General features: G+C 45.6%; 1 protein-coding gene across 6 annotated transcripts in view; it reads left to right on the top strand.

Moving 5' to 3' along the window:
* WIZ (WIZ zinc finger) overlaps window positions 1-25,729 on the top strand; it is a 73,397-nt gene that overhangs the window by 1,600 nt on the left and 46,068 nt on the right. For 4 of the 6 annotated variants that reach the window (XM_044279073.1, XM_044279071.1, XM_044279072.1 and 1 more), the window contains exons 2-5: window positions 19,754-20,103; window positions 20,286-20,343; window positions 21,292-22,787; window positions 25,386-25,619. In XM_044279073.1, the coding sequence (XP_044135008.1) occupies window positions 19,875-20,103; window positions 20,286-20,343; window positions 21,292-22,787; window positions 25,386-25,619 (2,017 nt within the window). In that variant the 5' untranslated portion in view covers window positions 19,754-19,874. Of the gene's footprint in view, window positions 1-3,488; window positions 3,510-19,753; window positions 20,104-20,285; window positions 20,344-21,291; window positions 22,788-25,385; window positions 25,620-25,729 lie in introns of those variants that run through there. The other 2 variants (XM_044279069.1, XM_044279070.1) reach the window with 2 other exon arrangements.

The following is a 25,729-nucleotide window of genomic DNA, read 5'->3' as shown; positions in this document are numbered from 1 at the left end:
GAGGCATGGACAGAAACACAAAGGAAGCACTCCGAAGTGCTTCTGTGGGCTTCCGTTCCGCACCGCATATCCCGGATTGCGGACCCATTCAAGTGAAAGGGTCCACATCCATGATGCCGGTGCGAACACGACCAGTGCCCGTGTATTGCTGACCGCAATACGGCCACGGCCGTAGTCATAGCCCTTAGATGCGCTCTGCCGCTCCATTCATTTCTATGGGAGTTCCAGAGATAGTGGAGTACTGCCCTCACCTATCCACGGAAGAAATGAATGGAGCGGCCGCACGCAAGAGAAACCGCGTGCACTGTTCATTGCAGGGGGTTCTAGGCCCCCATTCTCATGATTTGTGGGGGTCCCAGTGAGAGGACCCCCACCAATCTAATAGTTATCCCCTTTCCTGTGAATAGGGGATAACTTGAAACAATCGGAATACCCCTTTCAGTGGTTTCACTTTGAGGTTATTCATTTCTGTGGACAACAGTTGGGGTTTCCTCATTCACACGTCAGTGTTCGGTCAGTGATTATGAGCCAAAACCAGGATTGGAGCCTAAACAGACATAAGGTAGAAGGGCTCGATCACACACGAACATATTTCTTTCCGTATCCGTTCCGAACCGTATGTGAAACTATTCATTTCAATAGGTCCGCAAAAAAAAAAAACTGAAGTTACTCCATGTGCATTCCGTTTCTGTATGTCCGTATTTCCGTTCTACAAAAAAAATAGAACATGTCCTATTATTGTCCATATTACGGACAAGGATAGGACTGTTCTATTCTGGGCCAGCTGTTCCGTTCCCCAAAATACGGAATGCACACGGACGTCATCTGTATTTTTTACGGATCCGTGTTTTTCAGACTGCAAAATACATACGGTTGTGTGCATGAGCTCTAAGGGAAAGATCTGCTCCTGTTCTATGTTTAGAGCCGCACCTGGTTTTTGGATCCAAATCGCTGAAAGAAACCACTGACCGAACACTGACGTGCGAATGAGGCACGCCGATTTCAATTCCAGCTGATAGAAATGTGTCCAGGTCATGTGATGATCACACAAGTGCATGTTTTATTGGAGAACAATGGCACATTCCTTTAACCGGAGGTTTTTTCGTTTTTGTGTTTTCATTTTTCTTCTTTTTTTTTTTTTTTTATATATATTTCCGGTCACTTAGCTGTATGGGGGCTTATTTTTGTGCTGTGCAGGACAAGTTGCACTTTCTAATGCCAGCACTAATTATGGCATAAAATGTAGTGGGAAGCAGTAAAGAAAATTCCAAATGGGGTGGAATTGGAAAAAAACGCAATTGTGCTACTGTTTTACGGGTTTTGTTCCCACAGCGTTTTGTTTGCGGCAGAACTGACCCATGCTCTTCATTCTCTGGGTCAGTACGATTACAATGATACTCCACGTGTATATATTTTTTATTTTTTTATGTCTTAATAGTGTAAAAATAAATGTAAACTTATATATATATATATATATATATATATATATATATATATATTTTTTTTTTTTACATCACTATATTCTGACCCCCATAACTTTTTTTTTTTCTACTGAGCTATATCTAATTTTTTTGTGGGACAATCCGTAGTTTTTATTGATACCATTTTGGAGTGTGCATGACTTTTTGATCACATATTACATTTTTCTAGGTAAGAGAAGCAATGAAAAATCAGACATTTTGACTTTTTTTTTTTTCCGTTACGCCATTTGCTGTATTGGAATTTTTTACAAAATATTTTAATAGTACGGGCGTTTTCGGTCGCGGTGATACCTATGATCTTTATTGTTATTTAGTGTTTTTTTTTTTTTATTATTATACAGAAAGGGGGGTGGTTTTAAGCTTCTATTTTCTTATATTTTCTAACCTTTTTTTAAAAAACTATTTTATGATTTTGACGCTCATATACGAGCTTATAAATTCATTTTTTTTTTTTTTTTTTTTTTTTTTTCATTTTGTGCTATCAGGGATTTAATTAGTTTTGGACTTCAGAGACTTGAGTTTGAAACGGCAGAGACTTGCCGGCCATGACGCCCGCTGCACGTGCGAACGGGCGCCATGTTTACACATCGCTCCAGCGCCGTACATGTACGGCGTTGGTAGCGGAAGGGTTAATTGAGAGGTCTGCTTTCTTTATAGTTTACTCAGAGTGGATAGCAGATGTACTTTCTTTGAAGTGTAACGCTTAACGAGAAGTAAGGAGCAGATGGAAGAGAGCATGGATGCATTACCAGACTACCAAGGGTTTGTTTGTAGTCTGTTACCATGGAGACAGAGGTCTGCATAGGAGCTGTAGACACGAAACAGAGAATTTGCTTCTTTTTCTCATTTTGGATGGCTTGGGGTGGTAAAAACTTTGGCTGAAAAGAGGACATAGCCTTTCGTTAATGTTTTGGATGAAATATTCCTTAAAGGGGCTGTCTCACTTCAGCAAATGGCATTTTTCATGTAGGCACTTACTAATGTATTGTGTTTCTCCATACTGCCTCCTTTGCTGGCTGGATTAATTTTTCCATCACATTGTACACTTTTTGTTTCTATGGTTACGGCCATCCTGCAATCTATCAGTGGCGGTCGTGCTTGCATACTATAGGAAAGAGTGCCAGTCTATGCGCGCTCCCACAGTCCCGGCCACCAGAGAGGTAAGTGCTTTTTCCTATAGTGTGCGAGCACAACCACCACTGATGGATTGCAGGCTGGTCGTAACCATAAAAACAAAGTGTATAATGTGATGGAAAAGTGAATCCAGCCAGCACAGGAGACAATATGGAGAATCACAATACATTAGTAAGTGCCTTGTAGTAACTTTCTCTACATGATAAATGCCATTTGCTGAAGTGAGACAACCCCTTTAAGGAATATTTCCTCCAAAACATTAACAAAAGGCTATGTCCTCTTTTCCGCCAAAGTTTTCTTACCACCCCAAGCCTTTAGGGTGCATTCACACGACCATATAAATTGATCCGCATCCGTTTCGCAATTTAGTGGAACGGGTGCGGACACATTCATTACAATGGCGCCGCAAAAGATGCGGACAGCACACCGTGTGCTGTCCTCATCCGATGTTCTGTTTCGCGGCCCCGCAAAGAATATGGAGCATGTCCTAGAATAGGCATTCTCTATATAGCGCTGGCCATGTGTGGTCTGCAAAATGCAGAACACACACGGCCGGTATCCGTGTTTTGCGGATCCACAATTTGCGGACCGCAAAACACTTACGGTCGTGTGAATGCACCTTTAAGGAGATTTCTGGTTAAAAAATCTGGAAAACCTAGAGACCAGCACGGCCCCTGGGAAGTGTTGAAATGGGAGTGGCGGGGTATAGGCAGGGTGTTATTTTTTACTATTGTGTTTTAAGCCATTCTGACCCTTTTAAAATCACATTTTAAACCCCAAGAGATGCCATTTGAAGTGCCTTTTTTTCATTTTTTTTTTTTTTTTTTTTTTACAGTTTGCACTGGTGTTTTTCTTGGAGTCCTATAGAGAAGTATACAGAGACAATGCCAAAATGTACACAATGCTGCCTTTTGATAAAAAAAAAAAAAAAAAAAGCCATAGACCCCGAAAATGCTACACAAACATGAAAACCCTGTGGGGCAGATTTACTAATCCCGTTTACAGTGTTTCACGCCTGCGTTTTTAATTCAAGTTTTGAGATCCGGCAGAGGATGTCAAAACCTGAAATAAAAGGATCCGTTCCATTTAATACCTCTGGTTGGCTCGGCCAGATCAAAACTGACCAAACTGGATCAGAAATCAAAATCAGTCAATGGGTGGCGGATCCGTTTTTTTTTTTTCGAAAACGAAAATGATGGATCAGGCACCATTGACTTACATGGATTTTCTTGCCTGATCAGGTTTGTTCAGTTTGATCTGACCGAGCCAACCGGAGGTATTAAATGGAACGGATCCTTTTAATTCAGGTTTTGACATCCTCTGTAGAGGGGATTAGTAAGTCTGCCCCACAGGGTTTTCATGTTTGTGTAGTATTTTAGGGGTCTATGGACACAAAATCGCAACTTAGGCTATTTTCACATCTTCACATTTTTGTTGAATCCTCTGTCACATACGACCATCTGCATTATGCATTATGAACAGATGCGGTTGTATTATCTCAAAATGGCTAAGACTGATCCGTCTTTCACATTAGCGTTTTTCTTTTACGGTAATGAGTTCCGTCAAAAGGGCTCAATGCCGTAAAGTTTTATCCCCATGCATTCTGAATGGAGAGCAATCTGTTCAGGATGTCTTCAGTTCAGTCGTTTTGACTAATCAGGCAGCATGCTATGGTTTTATCTACGGCCCCCAAAAAACTGAAGACTTGCCTGAATGCCAGATCTGGCATTCTTTTCCACAGGAATGTATGTGCCAGATACGGCATTCAAAATACCAGAATGCCCGATCCGTCCTTCGCAGACCGAAAAAAAGGTGAAAAAAATAAATGCCGGATGACACAGGAAAGATGGATCCGGCATTTCAATGCATTTTTCTGTCTGATCAGGCATTTTTAAGACTGATCAGTCTTAGAAATACCATCGGTTGGCATACGTTTTGTCTGTTTCGGCGGCAGAACTGCTTGCCGGATCACTCTGCCGCAAGTGTGAAAGTACCCTTATCTGAACGGATCCGTCAATGACGGATCCGCACAAAACGCAAGTGTGAAAGTAGCCTTAGTCAATAGGGGATGGATCAGTTTTCTTTTGTGTGCGAGAAAACTGATCCGTCCCCATTGACTTTCATTGCAAGTCGGGACGGATCCGTTTTGCTCCGTATCCCAGGACGCACTCGGAAACACTGCTTGCAGCGTTTGCGTCATGGGAATGCAATGAAACTGAAAGGAATGCATTCTGGTGAACTCCATTGCCTTCAGTTCAGTTTTGTCCCCATTGACAACAAATGGGGACAAAATTGAAGCGTTTTCTTCCGTTTTTTTAGCAGAAAGGGAAAACGCAGAGGTAAAAGTAGCCTTGACTGATGCATCCTGATCAGTTTTGTCCCCATTGACAATGAATGTTTAAGGCTTCTTTCACACTTGTCCTGCAGGCTGTTCTGGCAGCACGCTGCGTTTTTGTCTGGCCGCCTCTCGGTATGTTTGCCATGCTGGGCCGCATCTCCCGCCAGTCCCCATTATAGTGAATGGGGCCGGGGTGGACTACGGGCAGCACACGTGTGCAGGTGTTAGCACGGATCCGGCAGGGGAACAGCCAGTATGAACGTACCCTTAGGCCTCGTTCACATTTCCGTTTTTCACAGCATTTTCCGTGGACCGCACACGTCCCCCATTGATATAAATGTGTCTATTCATATTTCAGTATTTTTTTTTTACTCACCGTGGGTCAGTAAAAAAATCACGGGGACATGCACTACTTTAATCCGTGATGCGGACCAAGCACGCCTATTTAAGTGGTGCGTCCGTTTTTCACTGAAGACTAATAGGAGATTCTTTGGAAATTAGTTTTCAGCTGAGCAACGCCGGTGAATAACGGATGACACACGGATGGTAAAAACAGACACATGGACCAACTATGCATCCTTCACGGATGAAACAGCGTGCGCTTTTTTCACGGACGAGACACTGACACGGAAATGTGAACGAGGCCTTATTCAGGTTTTGAGATTCTCTGCCGGATCTTAAAACCTGAATTAAAAATACAAATGTGAAAGTAGCCTTTGTCTGAATATGCACCAAATGAACCACTTCAGCCCCGCTAGCTAAAACCCCCTTCATGACCAGACCACTTTTTACACTTCGGCACTACACTACTTTCACCGTTTATCGCTCGGTCATGCAACTTACCACCCAAATGAATTTTACCTCCTTTTCTTCTCACTAATAGAGCTTTCATTTGGTGGTATTTCATTGCTGCTGACATTTTTACTTTTTTTGTTATTAATCGAAATGTAACGATTTTTTTGCAAAAAAATGTCATTTTTCACTTTCAGCTGTAAAATTTTGCAAAAAAAAACGACATCCATATATAAATTTTTCGCTAAATTTATTGTTCTACATGTCTTTGATAAAAAAAAAATGTTTGGGCAAAAAAAAAAAAATGGTTTGGGTAAAAGTTCTAGCGTTTACAAACTATGGTACAAAAATGTGAATTTCCGCTTTTTGAAGCAGCTCTGACTTTCTGAGCACCTGTCATGTTTCCTGAGGTTCTACAATGGCCAGACAGTAGAAAACCCCCACAAATGACCCCATTTCGGAAAGTAGACACCTTAAGGTATTCGCTGATGGGCATAGTGAGTTCATAGATTTTGCAGGCCATTTTTTACACATTTTGATTGCAAGGTACTTCTCACACATTTGGGCCCCTAAATTGCCAGGGCAGTATAACTACGCCACAAGTGACCCCATTTTGGAAAGAAGACACCCCAAGGTATTCCGTGAGGGGCATGGCGAGTTCCTAGAATTTTTTATTTTTTGTCGCAAGTTAGTGGAATATGAGACTTTGTAAGGAAAAAAGAAAAAAAAAGAAAAATCATCATTTTGTGACAAAAAATAAAAAATTCTAGGAACTCGCCGTGCCCCTCACGGAATACCTTGGGGTGTCTTCTTTCCAAAATGGGGTCACTTGTGGCGTAGTTATACTGCCCTGGCAATTTAGGGGCCCAAATGTGTAAGAAGTACTTTGCAATCAAAATGTGTAAAAAATGGCCTGTGAAATCCGAAAGGTGCACTTTGAAATATGTGCCCCTTTGCCCACCTTGGCAGGAAAAAAGTGTGACACATCTGGTATCGCCGTACTCAGGAGAAGTTGGGCAATGTGTTTTGGGGTGTCATTTTACATATACCCATGCTGGGTGAGAGAAATATCTTGGCAAAAGACAACTTTTCCCATTTTTTTATACAAAGTTGGCATTTGACCAAGATATTTTTCTCACCCAGCATGGGTATATGTAAAATGACACCCCAAAACACATTCCCCAACTTCTCCTGAGTACGGCGATACCAGATGTGTCACACTTTTTTGCAGCCTAGATGCGCAAAGGGGCCCAAATTCCTTTTAGGAGGGCATTTTTAGACATTTGGATCCCAGACTTCTTCTCACGCTTTAGGGCCCCTAAAAAGCCAGGGCAGTATAAATACCCCACATGTGACCCCACTTTGGAAAGAAGACACCCCAAGGTATTCAATGAGGGGCCTGGCGAGTTCATAGAATTTTATTTTTTTTGCATAAGTTAGCGGATATAGATTTATTTATTTATTTATTTTTTTTTCCTCACAAAGTCTCACTTTCCGCTAACTTAGGACAAAAATTTCAATCTTTCATGGACTTAATATGCCCCTCACGGAATACCTTGGGGTGTCTTCTTTCCAAAATGGGGTCACATGTGGGGTATTTATACTGCCCTGGCTTTTTAGGGGCCCTAAAGCGTGAGAAGAAGTCTGGAATATAAATGTCTAAAAATGTTTATTTTATTTGGATTCCGTGAGGGGTATGGTGAGATCATGTGAGATTTTATTTTTTGACACAAGTTAGTGGAATATGAGACTTAGTAAGAAAAAACAAACAAAAAAATATATATATTTCCTCTAACTTGGGCCAAAAAAATGTCTGAATGGAGCCTTACAGCGGGGGTGATCAATGACAGGGGGGGTGATCAATGACAGGGGGGTGATCACCCATATAGACTACCTGAACACCCCCCTGTCATTGATCACCCCCTGTCATTGATCACCCCCCCCCCCCTGTAAGGCTCCATTCAGACGTCCGTATGATTTTTACGGATCCATGGATACATGGATCGGATCCGCAAAACACATGCGGACGTCTGGATGGAGCCTTACAGGGGGGTGATCAATGACAGGGGGTGATCAGGGAGTGTATATGGGTGATCACCAGCCTGTTATTGATCACCCCCCTGTAAGGCTCCATCCAGACGTCCGCATGTGTTTTGCGGATCAGATCCATGTATCCGTGGATCCGTAAAAATCATACGGACGTCTGACAGGGGGGTGATCAATGACAGGGGGGTGATCAATGACAGGGGGGTGATCAATGACAGGGGGGTGATCAATGACAGGGGGGTGATCAATGACAGGGGGGTGATCAATGACAGGGGGGTGATCAATGACAGGGGGGTGATCAATGACAGGGGGGTGATCAATGACAGGGGGGTGATCAATGACAGGGGGGTGATCAATGACAGGGGGGTGATCAGGGGTTTATAAGGGATTAATAAGTGACGGGGGGGGGGTGTAGTGTGGTGTTTGGTGCAACTGTACTGAGCTGCCTGTGTCCTCTGGTGGTCGATCCTAACAAAAGGGACCACCAGAGGACCAGGTAGCAGGTATATTAGACGCTGTTATCAAAACAGCGTCTAATATACCTGTTAGGGGTTAAAGAAAATCACATCTCCAGCCTGCCAGCGAGCGATCGCTGCTGGCAGGCTGCAGATCCACTCGCTTACCTTCCGTTCCTGTGAGCGCGCGCGCCTGTGTGCGCGCGTTCACACGAAATCCCCGCCCTCGCGAGATGACGCGTATATGCGGCGTCGTTCGCAGGGCTGCCGCCTCCGGACCGCACATCTGCGTTAGGCGGTCCGGAGGCGGTTAATCACCGTGGCTCAGGCAGGAGACGTTTGGCGCACGGTTAGACTTTGCACCAAATATTAGTTACCTGACTTTGCAAGAGAATCTTGTGCCAAAATTTTGGCGCAAAGTGGTGCATGTTACCCTATTCCCGATCTTGTTAAGCCACACCCCTTTTCCACTAAATCACAGTTGATTATTATTTTTGACTTGGGCCTTGTTCACACATTCGTTATTTGATCAGTTATTTCCATCAGTTTTTGCGGAGGCTACGCAGAGATCAGGTATAAGTGAAAGTTCTGCACCTGGTTTTGGCTCACAATTACCGATGGAAATAACTGATGTGTGAACAAGGCCTTACTTGCTTTTTAATAATTCAGGGGCAGCCATGACTGTAAATGTGGCCTTGTGTATGTAGTACTAGGGGTTGTCCAGGGCTTTTTAAATAATGGCCTGTCCACAGCATAGTCTGACAACCTGCACCCCTGACAATCGGCCGGTCTGTTTAGCTCCGTCGACAGAAGTCTGTGCTGGAACACTAGCAGCGGCAGCTCTCTACTACAGCGCTGCTCCCATCGAAGTCAATGGCGGTGTCCACGGTGCTGGGTAGCGCCAATCCTTACTTCCGTCGACTGAGCTACAATGACCGGCTTATTGTCAGGGGTACAGGGTGTCAGACCCCCACCGATCAGATAGTGATTGCTTATCGTAAGGAAAGGCCATCGCTTTAAAGGGGTTTTTCACGAACGGGGACCTTTTCTACAGACCGCGGAATGAGGCCTGATCCTCGGCGGTATTCCTAATTACCTTCAGTTTGACTGTGGGTCACATGACTGCTGCAGCCAGTGACTGACGACAGCGGTCAGGGGTCACAGTGACATGACTGCTGCGGCCGGTCATTGGCTGCACTGGCCATGTGACTTGGCCTTACACTGTATGACGACACATGGAGACCCGGGACCTGCAGAGCCTATGGGGAAACGATTGAGCCACAACCCAGGCACGCCCACGCTGCAGTGGTCTGTAGAGGAGATCCCCCACGGCACATCTGTTTCAGTAAGCAAAGTGGCGTTTCTTGAGTATTTATTCTTATGAGTGTCTTTTGTGCTGTTCCTCTGTTATTTCTACTAAAAGTTTATGAATCAATTCACATCTGGGTGTTACCAGGTTTGGGGGGGGGGGGGGGGGTGTCCTTGCCTAGTCTGACATTATTCAATCAGTGCTGCCAGCGACAGACTGTGCGGGACAAACCCCTAACAACGCTCAGCTAGACCTTCATTCAGAAACGTCTAGCAGGAATAATAGAGGAATGGCTCAACATAGTCATATAAAATGCTACAGTAAAAGAGGCAAAAAGTGCAAATTGGGGTACAAATATGGATACACCGCTATTTATGAGCCAAGAGTGTGGAGAGGAGTTTGCTGTGCGACTTCCGTCCGTCCTGCCCGGCTTGACTGACGGTTCTCTCACCGTATGCAAATATTACAGACCTGTCAGTCAGGGCGAGAAGAAGCCGCTCGACACGCTCTTCTCCTTGTGCCTGTCTCACTTTTAATACTGCGGGCCTCCATAGTCAGCACTGTCTAATAGTGAGACTGTCTGTGTTGCCTATCAGAGCTTAGCTTTCATTTCGTAAACTGCTTTGGACAAATGAAAGCCGTGCTCTGATTGGTTGCTATGGGCAACAGTCAGTTTTGAAAAACGAGGCCTTGTTTGTTTTTTGTTTTCTCATGACCGAGCTGCAGTCCGCACACAGCCCATTGACGAGGGGTGCTATTTTTGGACAAAATGGCTAGTAAAGACCCCCTACAATCTCTATAAAGGTGCTATGGGGCTCTTCCCATTGCTATCCTCCAGCACCCCCATTGGTTTGGCTTGAGAATATCATTCCTTGCTGAAACTGAGGTAAACCTATAAATCCTAAGACCATGGGGCACAGTTGCTAATCCGGCCTTATATTTAGACAGTGTAAATTTAGATCAGGCAGTTTAAAGGGGTATTCTGGGGCATGCTGTTAATAAATGGGGTCAGAGAATGCTTAAGTAACTAACAGTGAGTACTCTCCTTACCACTCCCCGGCCACTGCTCCGGTCCCTTCTCTGGCTCAACGTGCTGGGAGAAGCTTGGACTGCTTGCTCACTACCTGAGACGGGTCATTATTTAAAATACGCCTTTTAAGGGTGGGCCCACCTGGGATGTTGATGGCATATTACTAGGATATGCCACCAATGTCAGATAGGTGCGGGTCCCAGAGAACAGTGCCCCCTGAAGTGAAGGAGAGCCCACCATGTATGTGCGGCGTCCTCGAGCACGCCCACCGTTCCATTCACTGCCATGGGACTGCCGGAAATAGCCGAGCCAGCTCTCACCTGTCTTCGGAACTCCCACAGCTGCTCTGTTTACTTTGGGGACCCCATTCTGGAGATAGGAGCAGGTATGTTCTAATACCTCTTTGAAGGCTATGGACACCTTTTGGGTGCAATTTTTTTATTACTACATTTTATTCAATTTTGGGCTAAAAATATATATTTTTTATTACTTTAGCTCACTTTTAGTGTACCTGTAGCTCTTATATCTGAACTCCTTTAATCTGCTGGCATTGGCTTTTACAGCGATGCCGACGGATACAGCAGAGGCCCGGCTACCAGGGACTGCTGGACACCGGCAGTGATCGGGCGCGCACCCCTCCGGTGTTCGCCCAATCACCATGACGTACTATTACGGCAAATTGCGGGAACGCAGTGGCTTCCGTGACGTAATAGTGCATCATGTGTCGGGAAGGGGTTAAAGAGGGAATTTATCATTTGCGGTGGTTTTAGTGTAAGTTTTATGTCTGTCTTTGCTTTGTGAGATTGCACAAAATGTATCAAATGGCATACAGTAATATGTCCATTCACGCATACCTATATCCGTAAAAGTACAGCAGGGGGGCTGCCTGGCGTTGGAGATGCGACTTTTTAAAAAGTTACGACTTAAAGGGCATCTGTCAGCAGCTTTGTACCTATGACACTGGCTGGCCTGTTACATGTGCAGCTGAAGGCATCTGTGTTGGTCCCATGTTCATATGTGTCCACATTGCTGAGAAAAATGATGATTTCATATATGCAAATGAGCCTCTAGGAGCAACAGGGGCGTTGCCATTACACCTAGAGGCTCTGCTCTTTCTGCTCCTAGAAGCTCATTTGCATATATTAAAACTTCATTTTTCTCAGCAATGCGGGCACATATTAACATGGGACCAACACAGATGCCTTCAGCTGCCAAGCGTACATGTACATAGGTACAAATCTGCTGACAGATGCCATTTAACCCTTTAAGGACCCATGACGTAGCTGTACGTCATGGGTCCGATCCCTAAACATGTCGCCCGCTTGCCTGTGCAGCGGGCGCCTTAGCTGCGGGGTTTCTGCTATTTTAAATAGCAGAGACCCGCGGCATATGTATGCGATCAGCCATAAGGCTGATCTTGTACATCTTACCTTTCAGATGCGTCGGCGGGATATCGGCCAGTACACTGGATGATGTAAGAGGCTTACAGGGCGGGCCAAGCAACAGGCTGGGGAGGGGTTATGTGAGAAGAAGGCAGAGCGGCCTGGGCACTTACAGCCCGAACGCCACCCTTGGGCACTTGTGAGCCCTCATTTACATATGAATAAAACTCTGTTTTTGCCCCTGGTGAACATCCAAACAAAAAGACAAAGGTACCGTTTGACTGATCTATAGTTATGCTACAGTGCTATGTAAGTGGGCTACAAGGGCAAATTGTGGTGACAGACTCCCTTTAATGTCTCTGTACAGCCTTGAGTTTCTCTAGTAGAAGGCTCTGGATGTTCACTCTGTTCTGTCAGGCAGCTCAGCTGATGGCTCCTGATCTCTGACCTCCTAAACACTCATTATAGCTCTATTGGTATCTTACTGATAAGATTGTGGCTTAAATAAGTGTTTAGAGATTAGGTTTTATAGATGAAAGTGTAAGTAGGATTCGCACAGCTAGACAAACAGTGAACTTTTTGTGACAGAATATTTTTTTATAAAGACCAATTGAAAAAAGTATTTTTAGCCACAAATGAGTAAAATGCAATCATAAAAACATTGTAAAATGCAATCATAAAAACAGGTGCACATAGCTTTTAAAGATCTTCTAATCTAAAATCCTGACCTTCTTTTCACTGCACTTCTAAAATGTCACAAAAAAAATATGCACCAAATGTCGAACGCAGGCATCACTTGTGACATTTTTAAACCACAAATCTGGCGTGGCAGACTAATAGGCATTGTCCCACAAAATATATATTGCAGTTTTCACACCACCACCTTGTATCTGCATATAATGAAAAATGTAATCTAGCCACTGAGCTCTTCACTGAAATCTATCTGTATAGCGCCACCTGCTGTTTGCCCTTTTTGTAACTTGTTTGTCCACCTCACTGAAGTGGATGCTCAGTTCCATCCTTCTTCTGCCACCATCTGTGGCAGACAGGACACGTCCCCTAAGCTGCCAACTTTTATATTAATCATGGGATGACCCCTTTAAGAAATGTCCTCCTAAGGGTCCATTCACACGTCCGCAGAATGGGTCCATATCCGTTCCGCAAAATGCGGAACAGGTGTGGACCCATTTATTCTCTATGGGGCAGAAATAGATGCGGACAGCACAAAATGTTCCGCGGCTCCGGAAAAAATAGAACATGTCCTATTCTTGTCTGCAATTGTGGACAAGAATAGGCGGTTCTATGGGGGCGCCGGCCGGGTGTATTGTGGATCCTCAATACACTACGGACGTGTGAATGGACCCGAAGACCCTACTTGTGTACCAACATGGACTGTTAGCCTGACTCGTCTTGTGGCACTTCTCTTGCTTACATGACCCGGTCATTTTTAAACATAATCATTCCACCAAAAACAGAAATTAAAAGGGTATTCCCATCTTGGACATTGGAGTCATATCACTGGGATATGCCCCCAATGTCTGATAGGTGCGGGTCCCACCTCTGGGACCCACAGCTATTCTTAGAATTGATCCCACCACGGATGCACAGCCGCCCTCCATTCATTCCTATGGGTGCACCGAAAATAGCCGAGCACTTGCTCGGTTATTTCCGTCAGCATTTGGATGGGACTTCAATAAATAGCCGAACTCTGCTCGCCGGTTTTCGGTGCTCGCTTTGGAATGAATAGGGGGCATGCGCGCATGTGCATTGCGTTCTCTGGCACCATTCTAATTCTACTTTCACACTAGCGGCAGCCTTCTCCGGAACAGCCTTTCGGTCCGTGCTGCCGCTAATGCACCGTGCTGATGGAAGGCCGGAATAAAACTACGACATGTTCACCCGCCAGAACAGCCTGCCGGAGAAGGCTGCCGCTAATGTGAAAGTAGCCTTAGATGGGAAGCCTCAGCTCTCCCTATCACAGCTCAGGGGGCGTGTCTCAGCTCTCCCTATCTCAGGGGGCGTGTCTCTGCTCTCCCTCTCTCAGCTCAGGGGGCGTGTCTCTGCTCTCCCTCTCTCAGCTCAGGGGGCGTGTCTCTGCTCTCCCTCTCTCAGCTCAGGGGGCGTGTCTCTGCTCTCCCTCTCTCAGCTCAGGGGCGTGTCTCTGCTCTCCCTCTCCTCAGCTCAGGGGGCGTGTCTCTGCTCTCCCTCTCTCAGCTCAGGGGGCTGGTCTCGCTCATCCCTCTCTCAGCTCAGGGGGCGTGTCTCTGCTCTCCCTCTCTCAGCTCAGGGGGCGTGTCTCTGCTCTCCCTCTCTCAGCTCAGGGGGCGTGTCTCTGCTCTCCCTCTCTCAGCTCAGGGGGCGTGTCTCTGCTCTCCCTCTCTCAGCTCAGGGGGCGTGTCTCTGCTCTCCCCTCTCTCAGCTCAGGGGGCGTGTCTCTGCTCTCCCCCTCTCAGCTCAGGGGGCGTGTCTCTGCTCTCCCCCTCTCAGCTCAGGGGGCGTGTCTCTGCTCTCCCCCTCTCAGCTCAGGGGGCGTGTCTCTGCTCTCCCCCTCTCAGCTCAGGGGGCGTGTCTCTGCTCTCCCCCTCTCAGCTCAGGGGGCGTGTCTCTGCTCTCCCCCTCTCAGCTCAGGGGGCGTGTCTCTGCTCTCCCTCTCTCAGCTCAGGGGGCGTGTCTCTGCTCTCCCTCTCTCAGCTCAGGGGGCGTGTCTCTGCTCTCCCTCTCTCAGCTCAGGGGGCGTGTCTCTGCTCTCCCTCTCTCAGCTCAGGGGGCGTGTCTCTGCTCTCCCTCTCTCAGCTCAGGGGGCGTGTCTCTGCTCTCCCTCTCTCAGCTCAGGGGGCGTGTCTCTGCTCTCCCTCTCTCAGCTCAGGGGGCGTGTCTCTGCTCTCCCTCTCTCAGCTCAGGGGGCGTGTCTCTGCTCTCCCTCTCTCAGCTCAGGGGGCGTGTCTCTGCTCTCCCTCTCTCAGCTCAGGGGGCGTGTCTCTGCTCTCCCTCTCTCAGCTCAGGGGGCGTGTCTCTGCTCTCCCTCTCTCAGCTCAGGGGGCGTGTCTCTGCTCTCCCTCTCTCAGCTCAGGGGGCGTGTCTCTGCTCTCCCTCTCTCAGCTCAGGGGGCGTGTCTCTGCTCTCCCTCTCTCAGCTCAGGGGGCAATTGAAGGATGAAACTGAGCATGTGCGGCCATCTCAGTGAGCAGGACAAAGAAATAAGAAAAAACAAAGCAGTTGGCGCTATACTGATAAATTTTATTGAATAACTCAGTAGCTATGCAAAATGTTTAATTACATGCAATTACAAAAGTATTCAGATCCAGGAGCCGATTTTTGAAAAGTGTAGTATATTTTTCATGGGACAACCCCTTTAACATGGGTATACAGTCCGATGTGTTTGCACCACATGCACCTCCCCCTTAGCCCCCTGCCCTCGGCCTAACACAGTGCATCACTTTTGGCTAGAATGTTCTCTTAAGATTTTCCATTACTGTTGCGTCCGTTGCACAAGGTTCTTCGGGTTCCTGCTTATTCTATTTATATGAAACTGACAGGAGATGGAAATTATTTGTACAGAGAGTACAATGGGTGTTCGCTGGTCTCTCACAAGGGGCATTAGTGCTTGCCCACGTGGTGACCACTTCAAAAATTAATGGACTGCATCCCGTATGCACGGTTGGTTCTGTAAAATGCATGTCAATAGCTAATGTGCGGATAGCGTTCCTGGCACATTGCACAGGGGTGCACCCAGTCTCCTTAGGCCTCTTTCACACGTCTATGATGGTGAATCTATGTTTGGTCCGTTTTTTGTCATCCATGTTCCACGGATACTGTAGGGCTGAAAATTAAAGGTGCTATCCTGTGATTAATGTAAACAATGCAAATCAGACCACATAGTACATGACAATCTCTTTCTAACAGAGCTAGAACCAGCCCTGTACCTCACATGGATCCAGAGATCTCCACATTCATTGCTCTGCTAGATTTATATCAATCGGACAGCTCAAGGGGAGTGTCTTATCTGCTGCAACTAAAGGGGCGTGTCTCAGCTCTCCCTATCACAGCTCAGGGGGCGTGTCTCAGCTCTCCCTATTACAGTTTAGGAGGCAGATGAAGGATGGAACTGAGCATGTGCGGCCATCTCAGTGAGCGGGTCAAAGAAATAAGAAAAAAACGGCAGGTGGCACTATACCGATAATTTAATCGGGGGGGGGGGACGGACACCAAAATGACAACAAAAAAAAGGGGTTTATATGATTTTACTTGAAAAAGTATGTTCAAAGGCCATATTCAAACTATTTTAGGACTTGCATAATTATAAAAATGTTGCATTACAATCTAAAAAAGACAACATGTCCACATGGTCAGGGCTTAGGCTAGCTCTCTTCTTACACGCTATGTTACCTGTAGCAGAGAAGAGACTTTCCGACGGTGTGGATGTACAGCTTATAATTTATTGCACATTCAATCTCCAAGACTTGTACTCCTCCCTACTACTATTATCCTGATTACCTGGCTGAGTTATTGGGAGGGGGTCTGTGGATTGAACTGTTATAGGGGCATATGTGGATGGAAGGCAATGTTATGGGGGGATCTGTGGATGGCAATCATGGCACTGTTATGGGGGCATCTGTGGATGGCACTTTTATGGGGGATCTGTGAATGACACATGTCATCCACAGATCCCCCCCCCCCCATAACAGTGTCCCTGTGTAGTGATTGTGAAAGACCCCCAATACAGGGGTGGGGGCTGGCATTTCGGTTTTGTAATAGCAGCGGGGCCAGGTGCAGTCACTGTCTTCTATTACACCGGGCCCCGCTCACCTAATCATATCCATCAAGTAGGGGATGTTAAACTACTACTGATAGTGCAAAATCACTCCAGACCCTAACTTACTAGTATTAAACTATCACAGGAGGCTAGGCAGTTGGACGGGCGGCGGCAGCAGCGTAACTCACTACGTCATGCGCCTGCGCCTTTATTCATAAAGTGGGAGGAGCAGGTGCGTGACGTAGTGAGTTATGCTGCCGCCAGCCCGGCCTCCTGCCTGCTGCGAAGTGTACTAGTAAGTTTTACACGCTCCCGCCCGCATAGCAACAAATCGGCCGTATATTCGATAACTGGAATCAACGACAACGAATCCCGTTATCGAATATTATCGATAATGTCGATTAATCGTTGCAGCCCTAATTACATGCAATTACAAAAGTATTCAGACCCAGGTGCTGATTTCAAAACGGTAGAATTTTTTTGTGGGACACCGCATTTAATTTCCAAAGCATCTCCTAGATACAATCAATGAAAACCATGAACCAAATACGGGTGGCATCCGTGTGATGTCTGTGGTAAATAGGGTGAATACACACATTAAAGTCAATTAGTACATGTACTGTCCGTGATTCACTGACGTGTGAAAGAAGCCTAAGGGAGATCCCTCTGGTGTATGGAGTCTTTCAGGCAGTGCTCCTTGGGAAAAGTATGCAAATTAGCTCTCTCCCAGAAGGAAGACCGCTGTGCCACCTACAGGTAGCACCCCTGTAAGTCATTGTCCAACCAGTTAAAAGGCTTTTCTAAAAAAAACTTATACTGATGACCTGTACTCTGGGCAGGTCGTCAGTAGGGTTGAGGGAATCGAGCTTCTGATCATAGATCTGAAACCGATTAGTTAAAAAACTTCATTTGTAATGCTGTTTGTGTACAGCATGTACTTGCTCCGTGTAGGAAAACTTTGTCTCATCCGAAGTTGCACAAGACTTGGGTAAATGACTTTGGTGTTCCTATTTGGAGATTTAAAAACATAGGAATCCGAAGTCTGCTTCGGTAACGGTGGGTACCTCGGTGTGTGAGGTCGATTCGCTCAACCCTAGTCGTCCGTGTCTGAACGGTGGGAGTCTGACACCCGGGCCCACCAGCGCTCGTAGTAGCGCGGCAGCCTTGTTGCAGCTTTACCTAGACCAGTGTTTCCCAACCAGTGTGCCTCCAGCTGTTGCAAAACTACAACTCCCAACATGCCTGGACAGCCTTTGGCTGTGCGGGCATGCTGGGAGTTGTAGTTTTGCAACAGCTGGAGGCACACTGGTTGGGAAACACTGACCTAGACTATGTGATGTCACGTGCATCGTTCACATGACCTAAGTGCAGCTCAGCCACATTGAAGTGAGTGGCGATGAGCTGCGATAACAAGCACAGCCGCTCTATAATGTACGGCGTTGTGCTTGGTGACCTGATAGAAGGTCGCGGTGCTACTGTGAGCACCAGTGCCTTCTCAAACAACTGATCGGTGGGCATCCGAGGTGTCGGACCATGATCAGATATTAATAAAATCTCAATCTGAAAATTGTGTTTTATTGAAATCGTCATTAGGGTGAGAAACAAGTAGTGTTGAGCGAAGTACTAGTGTTGACTGGTACCTCGAAGCAGAGTTCGGTTTCAAGTTTTAAAGTAGTTTTCCCCTTTAAAAAATCAACTGCCGAAATTATTCAATTAAGTCACCCACAACTTTGCGAATAACTTACTTCGGCTCATCGGAGCCCATACATTTTAATACTGTACAGAGACGAATCTCCGTACAGTATTATTGCGAAGTTTTGAACAAAGCGACTTCGGATGAAGCATCAGAAGCTCTCTTCACTCAACACTAGAAACAACTGTCGGACATATGGCTGCTTGGACAAGACATCTGTTAATTTCTGGACACCAGAAATCTAATGGCAGTGCACGGGTTTAGAACACTGAACCCAGTCAGCTTTAGGGTTGTTCTTTTCCTTTGATATGTAACGTCGTGTCCAGACTAGCCCCTTTAAAGAAGCTCCTTGTTCTGCATTCCAACTGGAACTTGACTCAAGTGTGCTACATACTTCTGCAGAAATACTTAAGGGATGAACAGGAAACGCGTTAAGTTTTCTTTCGGAAAGAGTAGAAAGTGAGACAGATTAGCCACAGGAAAGTTGAAATTGTCTGAATAATAATATAATAATAGGCTGCCCATACACATACGATATGTCTTCATCCCATCTATACACGCCAATGCTTCACAGAACTTGCCCGTGTTCTGACTGGGGAGAAAGCTGTTGACAGGCACCTCTGGCGGCAGCTTATCTCTTCAAAAACAAAAGGTTCGGGAAGTTGGGTTTCTTATTTCCTTGTGCCTTCTTCCATCAGGGGAGTCTACCGCTCTTGTGGAAATTGTTAACTGTAATTATTTTCTGTGAAGGGATGGCAAGAGTTGGGGAGGGTCAATGGAGAACTTTACTCCAAAGCCATTGGATAGAGTTTCTGGATTATTGCCGCTCCTATGCTAAAGGCCAAGATATGGTCCTGTGGAACCACAAGTAATCATCCACTATCTACAATACTTTTCTAAAATGTACATGTATTATAAAACACAATATAATGATGGGACCCTATCCTCTTCATCCTAACTAAGCCTGTCCAAGTTTTGGTTCAATGTGCATGGTGTTTTGGTTAGGAGCTCCATCTGCCTCATATATGGCCATTTTGTGTTGCGATAAGACAAGCCTGGACTGTTTTTAGTTTTGATTCTTTGACTATTTTTAGCTGAAATAATGGCAAGTTTGGATCTGGAGTATAAATTTTAGAATTTATTAGAAATGATGCTTATGATAAGATAAAGTATGATGAAAAGATTCCTTATTTTATGTGATGCCCACAGTTTGTATCTACATTATAGTACAGTTTAGTTGAAACAAAACTAATTAGTCCTTTTTTTTTTTCTCTTGATTCTTTTCTCTTTTTTTCCTCTTGACATCTTCTTTATCACCATCCAACTTGACCTTTTTGTAGATCTCTCACGTTCTTGGCTTTGATTTCACTGTGGTGCTCTAAGGTCCCCACTTCCATTTTTTTTTTCTTGTTTGTCCACCGTTTTGTCTTTCTGATCTTCCTGTCCTAAACCTTCCTCCTCATGGAAGACGTTCCCTCCACGTACCTCTCTGGACAGGATGATGTGGATAATTTACCTTACCCACTGCCATCCATTGGGAAGAATGAAGCTTGTGCCCCAATACCATGTCCAGGAGGTGTGGAGATTGTCCTTGTGGGAGGTGGAGAAGCCAATGATGGGGCCTATCCAGAAGAAGGTGGTGTCCTCACATCCTACCCGCACATAGGATATAGAGAAGACAACCGAGAAGGTGAGCAGTGCATGTGATTTAGGTAAAACATTTATTTGCTTTTTCATATGCACAGTCTAACACATAGGCCTGTATACATATATAACACCATGGTCAAGTAGTCAGAGAACATCCATATTTTGAACTTGCACGATATGATTTTATGCACAAGTTTTTATTTTTATTTTTTTATTTTACTTCAGGCATCAGAATAACCCACCCCAGGGATTCGGATGGAATGAACTCTGGCATTATGGGACGGTAAGGACTAGTATGTAGTCCTGTCGACTGTATGAAGGCTACAGCTATTACCTTTATAACAGTCAAATATTTCAGAAGAATGCATATGTTACCTACAGTATAGTGTATACCTTGTGCCTTGTTCTTGCCCCCCCCCCCCCCCCCCCTGCTGCCTTTAGTAGGATAAGTAATATGAAGCTTTTAAATGGGTTGCACAAGATCAGGAAAACATGGCTGCTTTCTTCCAGGAACAGCGTCACAATTGTACAAGGGTTGTGTCTGGTATTGCAGCTCTGCTCTATCGAAGTAAATGGGGCTGAGCTGCAATACGACACACAACCTATGGATAGGTGCGAAGCTGTTTTTAGAAGAAATCAGCCATGTTTCTGTCATCAAAGAGAACCTCTTTAAGGTCAACCTTCAGCCACAGGTCCTCTAAACCCACAGGATAGGCGAAAAATGTCTGATCGGTGGGGGTCCAATCGATAATGAGAACGTGTCCTCCATTTCAATGTAGCGGTTATTGAGTTTGCACGGTGCTGCTCCATTCAAGGTTCAGAAGACTGACTGAGATGGGCAAGTGCTAGTAGTACTTGTCTTCTCTTTGGTAGTCTCATAATGGAGCGGCAGTGCACATGCTAACTGTCGGGGACTGAGAGCAGGTGTTGGGTTAAAGTTAATGATTGGGCACATTGGATTTCAATATGCTGATCCTTTTATTCCTTCAGGAAATAAGGTGTCTGGCCTTATTCACATAAACACTTGGATAGAATAGCTGTAGGCCAATCATGCGTTGATTTTATCTTCTGCTGATTTACGATAGATGTCCCAATTTTTAATGAAAGGTTGAAGCAAATGGAGTTTGTATTTTGCTTCTGGAAAAATAACTTATAGTTGGGAAAGTTAGCATGAAGGCCTCCTTAGATACACTCAGTCTTAAACTTCTCTTGCCTGCCTAATATCTTACAGCCCAGATCAAGACCACCATTCATCTAAATATAATCTTCCAGCACCTGACCATCTGACCTTACACCAGCCTGGCACCCATACTGCCCCTTGGGGGTATTCAGCTTCAGATGCTCATGAAGAAGGTGAAAGGGAATCTGATGGAATGACTTCAGAAGATCAGTACTTGCAGAGCAGAAGGTATGAGTGGTCTTCAGGTTTGGATGAGGAAGAAGGACAGTCACAGTTATTGATGATAAGATCAGACCCACCACCCATTAACATGCCAGCCTTTAGAAGAGCCCTGCACCTAGGAAGAGCTCATGAGGCCTGGCAAGGAGGAAACTACTCAGAAGAGGATGCACATGTAGAAGTAGAAGAGGAGGAGGAGGAAGAGGGTTCGGTTTACACATGCATCGAGTGCAACATTTATTTCAAGAAAAAAGCCCATCTTTTGGAGCATATGTTCCAGCACTCTCAAGAAGAAGGAGAGGGGTTGCAGGCAGGTGAAGAGTCTCACACCTGTGGCGAATGTGGAAAGGGATTTGTAGATGAGGAGAGTCTGGAATCTCACCGCCAACTTCATCAGGAGTCCAGACAGAAAATAATAGAAGAAATTGGCAAATTGGAGAATCTAGCAGATGAAGGACGTGATGCCCGTTTGCAGTGCCCCAAATGCCTCTTTGGTACAAATTCTTCCAAAGTTTTTGTTCAACATGCAAAGACCCATGTGAGAAAGGTCGCTGGAGAAACTCGGGGAAATCCAGCATCTTTCAGATCATCTTCTGAAACTCTAGAAGGAGGTGAAACCTCTGAAATGGCAAATGAAGCAATGTGGAAGGCTCCAGATGCAGACGCTACAATAGAAAAGGGGTGGAGATCTGATTTACACAAACCTGTGGCGAAAGGGCCCAGTAAGATAACAAGAAACAATATGACTAAAGAAGACTCTGAAAATTCTATGCATGAAAAGCTAAATACTGAGGGAGAAATTGGTAAGTCCACAAAGGCTCTCAAACTCCCAGAGGCTGCCGTAAAGTTAAAGAAAAGGTTTCAAGAGACCCTCCGATCAGGTGGGAAATGTGAGGAGGACCAGAGGCAACAGTTAAGAGAGCAGGTTGCTGTTGTCTTTCTAAAGAATATTGGAGCCAAGAAGCAGAGACCAAAGGGACATCAGCCTTTGGGAAAAAAACTTTCAGCAGGCAACAAAGGGCTGCTGTCACGCTATGAACGCCATCTAACCAGAGATGACTGGGGAGAAGCAGAAGAGGATGTACCTTTAGATGCCCTGTTAACGGATCCGAAATATGCAAGCCAGCTTGAAGCCCTTGGGCTTAGGAGTGAGGAACGAGAATGTCCATATTGTCCAGATCGCTTCCACAATGGGATAGGTCTCGCCAATCATGTCAGGGGCCACTTGAACCGAGTTGGAGTTAGCTATAACGTACGGCATTTCATATCGGCAGAAGAAGTCAAGGCTATTGAACAGAACTACTCCTTTCAGAAGAAACGCAAGAAAGGTAAGCGATGCGTGCATGCTATCTGGAGCATACATGAATAAAGTGTCTGTAGAGATAATTAGCATGTTGATTTTGGCAGGGGCAGTTATCAAAGAAAACAACCTCTTTTCTTAGAAAAGGAATTGATTTAAACTGTGGATTGTTGCAGGAAGTAGAATTCCCCTTTAAATGAGCATTTCCTGAATTTTAAGATTAATGACCTGTCCTCAGGATAGACCGTCAATACCCCACCAATCAGCTGTTTCCAAGTATCTCCTGAGCCAGAAATACACAGCTTCGTCTATTGTGCAGTAGATGAAGTTGGTTCCTTGGTCACTTCAGTGCAGTAGTAACCATCTCCATCCGCTCCGGCACTGGAGCTACTGATCAGCGGGTGTCAGACCCACGTCAATCGGATATTGAAGGCCTACTCTGAGGACAGGTCATCAGTCTAAAAATCCCCTTTAAGTAAGTAGCACAATCACTCTTTACTATGAATAGGTCATATCTGATGCCCAGGCAGTATTTTATGTTTGAACATTTTGACAGTGTTTATAGTATAGTTCGTCTTTTTTATATTTATTGGAATATGGTGAAAATGTCTTTCCGAAATAGCTATAATAGAAATATATTATAGATATTAAAGAAAATGTAATCTCTGTTGTAGATTGCTGATCTTTTTTTGGTCTGTAATGCACTGAATACCAAATTAAGTAGTCATCAGCTTGTAGGACTTGGCTAGTTGTAGTCAGAATGTACAGAGGCTTTGTGTGCAGGGATATTAAATGGGGGAGAAACTAGTCCAGGTGACCCCAAAGGAGCATTTTCACCTTTTAATAGGTTGTCTCAGAATCAACAGTTATCACCTATCCACAGGGCACTCGCCTATCACGAGAACATGGTGCACAATGGAACTCCCATCAATCAGACACTTATGTATCCTGTGAATAGGTCATATGTGTTTATTCTGGCATATAATATGAATATAGCCTTCAGCTTTCATTTGTCTTTCTCTGATCGTTGAGTGATTCAGCTGAGAAAGAAGAGGAGGGCTATGCTAGATGGATTAAGTCTGAGCTCAGAAGGATGGATGCTATGCTAGGTGTATTGATTCTTAACTGAGGATAATTGGGGGGGGGGGGCCTATGCGATGTACAGTAAGTCTGAGTTGGGCAGGATGGGGGTCTATGCTAGGTGGAACGAGCCTGAGGTGAGGAGGATGGGAGTGGGGCTATTCTAGGTGGAGTGAGCCTAAGTTGAGAAGGATAATAGTGGGCCTATGCTAGATACAGTTTGTCTTGGCTGAGGGAGATGGGACTCTGCTAGGTGGAGCGAGTCTGCGGTAAGGAAGATGGGAGTGGGGCTATGCTTGGAACAGTGAGAGCTTAGGATGGGATAGGGCTATGCTTGGAACAGTGAGAGCTTAAGATGGGATAGGTCTATGCTAGGTACAGTGAGAGCTTAGGATGGGATAGGGCTATGCTAGGTACAGTGAGAGCTTAGGGTGGGATAGGGCTATGCTAGGTACAGTGAGCTTAGGATGAGATAGGGCTATGCTAGGAACAGTGAGAGCTTAGTATGGGATAGGGCTATGCTAGGAACAGTGAGAGCTTAGGATGGGATAGGGCTATGCTAGGAACAGTGAGAGCTTAGGGTGGGATAGGGCTATGCTAGGTACAGTGAGCTTAGGATGAGATAGGGCTATGCTAGGAACAGTGAGAGCTTAGTATGGGATAGGGCTATGCTAGGAACAGTGAGAGCTTAGGATGGGATAGGGCTATGCTAGGAACAGTGAGAGCTTAGGATGGGATAGGGCTATGCTAGGAACAGTGAGAGCATAGGATGGGATAGGGCTATGCTAGGAACAGTGAGAGCTTAGGATGGGATAGGGCTATGCTAGGAACAGTGAGAGCTTAGGATGGGATAGGGCTATGCTAGGAACAGTGAGAGCTTAGGATGGGATAGGGCTATGCTAGGAACAGTGAGAGCTTAGGATGGGATAGGGCTATGCTAGGAACAGTGAGAGCTTAGGATGGGATAGGGCTATGCTAGGGACAGTGAGAGCTTAGGATGGGATAGGGCTATGCTAGGAACAGTGAGAGCTTAGGGTGGGATAGGGCTATGCTAGGTACAGTGAGAGCTTAGGATGGGATAGGGCTATGCTAGGAACAGTGAGGGCTTGGGATGGAATAGGGCTATGCTAGGTACTGCGAGTCTGAGCGGAGGAGGATTGAGACTATGCTAAGTGGAATGAATCTGAGCTGATCAAGATGGGAAAGGGCTAGGCTAGATGGAGTGAGTCTGAGCAGAGGATGAGAATGGGGCTATGCTAGGTGGACTGATTATGGGCTGAGGAGGATAGTGTATGGGGCTATACTAGATAGGAGTCTTAGCTGAGAAGGATGGAAGGGACTATGCTATGGTAAATGTAAACTAAGGAGGACAGAGAGGCATGATAAGACAACAGAGGAGCACAGAAAGAAGTGACCACAGCTTTGTACAGGAGTCTGGTTGCCTCATTGGTTAGCACAGTTAAAATAAGGTGAGCAGGGTTTAGTTGCAGAGGAGGCCGGGTGAGCAACATTGAGACGCCAGGTGATCTCATCTCCCCCTCTGCAGTGGCGAACTTCGACCCCAGTACCTTCAGCCTGATGCGGTGCGAGTTCTGTGGTGCTGGTTTCGACACTCGTGCTGGCCTCTCCAGTCACGCCCGTGCCCACCTGCGAGACTTTGGTATCACCAACTGGGAGCTCACAGTGTCTCCCATCCATGTTCTTGCTCGACTGCTAGCCCGCTCACCCGGTCGTCCACTGCCACCCTTTCCACCTTGGCAACAGGACACCGATACAGACGGTAAGAAGCCTTTGTACCTGCTTTTATGACATCACTGATGACATCATATTGCATCATCACCAGCCTGAAATCAGACCCAAGTGTGTATCCTGGCTTTTGTTTTCTTATAC

This window comes from Bufo gargarizans, chromosome 2, assembly GCF_014858855.1.
Source record: "Bufo gargarizans isolate SCDJY-AF-19 chromosome 2, ASM1485885v1, whole genome shotgun sequence".
NCBI classification, from domain to species: Eukaryota; Metazoa; Chordata; class Amphibia; order Anura; family Bufonidae; genus Bufo; species Bufo gargarizans.
This window is presented reverse-complemented; position numbering and strand designations above follow the sequence as displayed.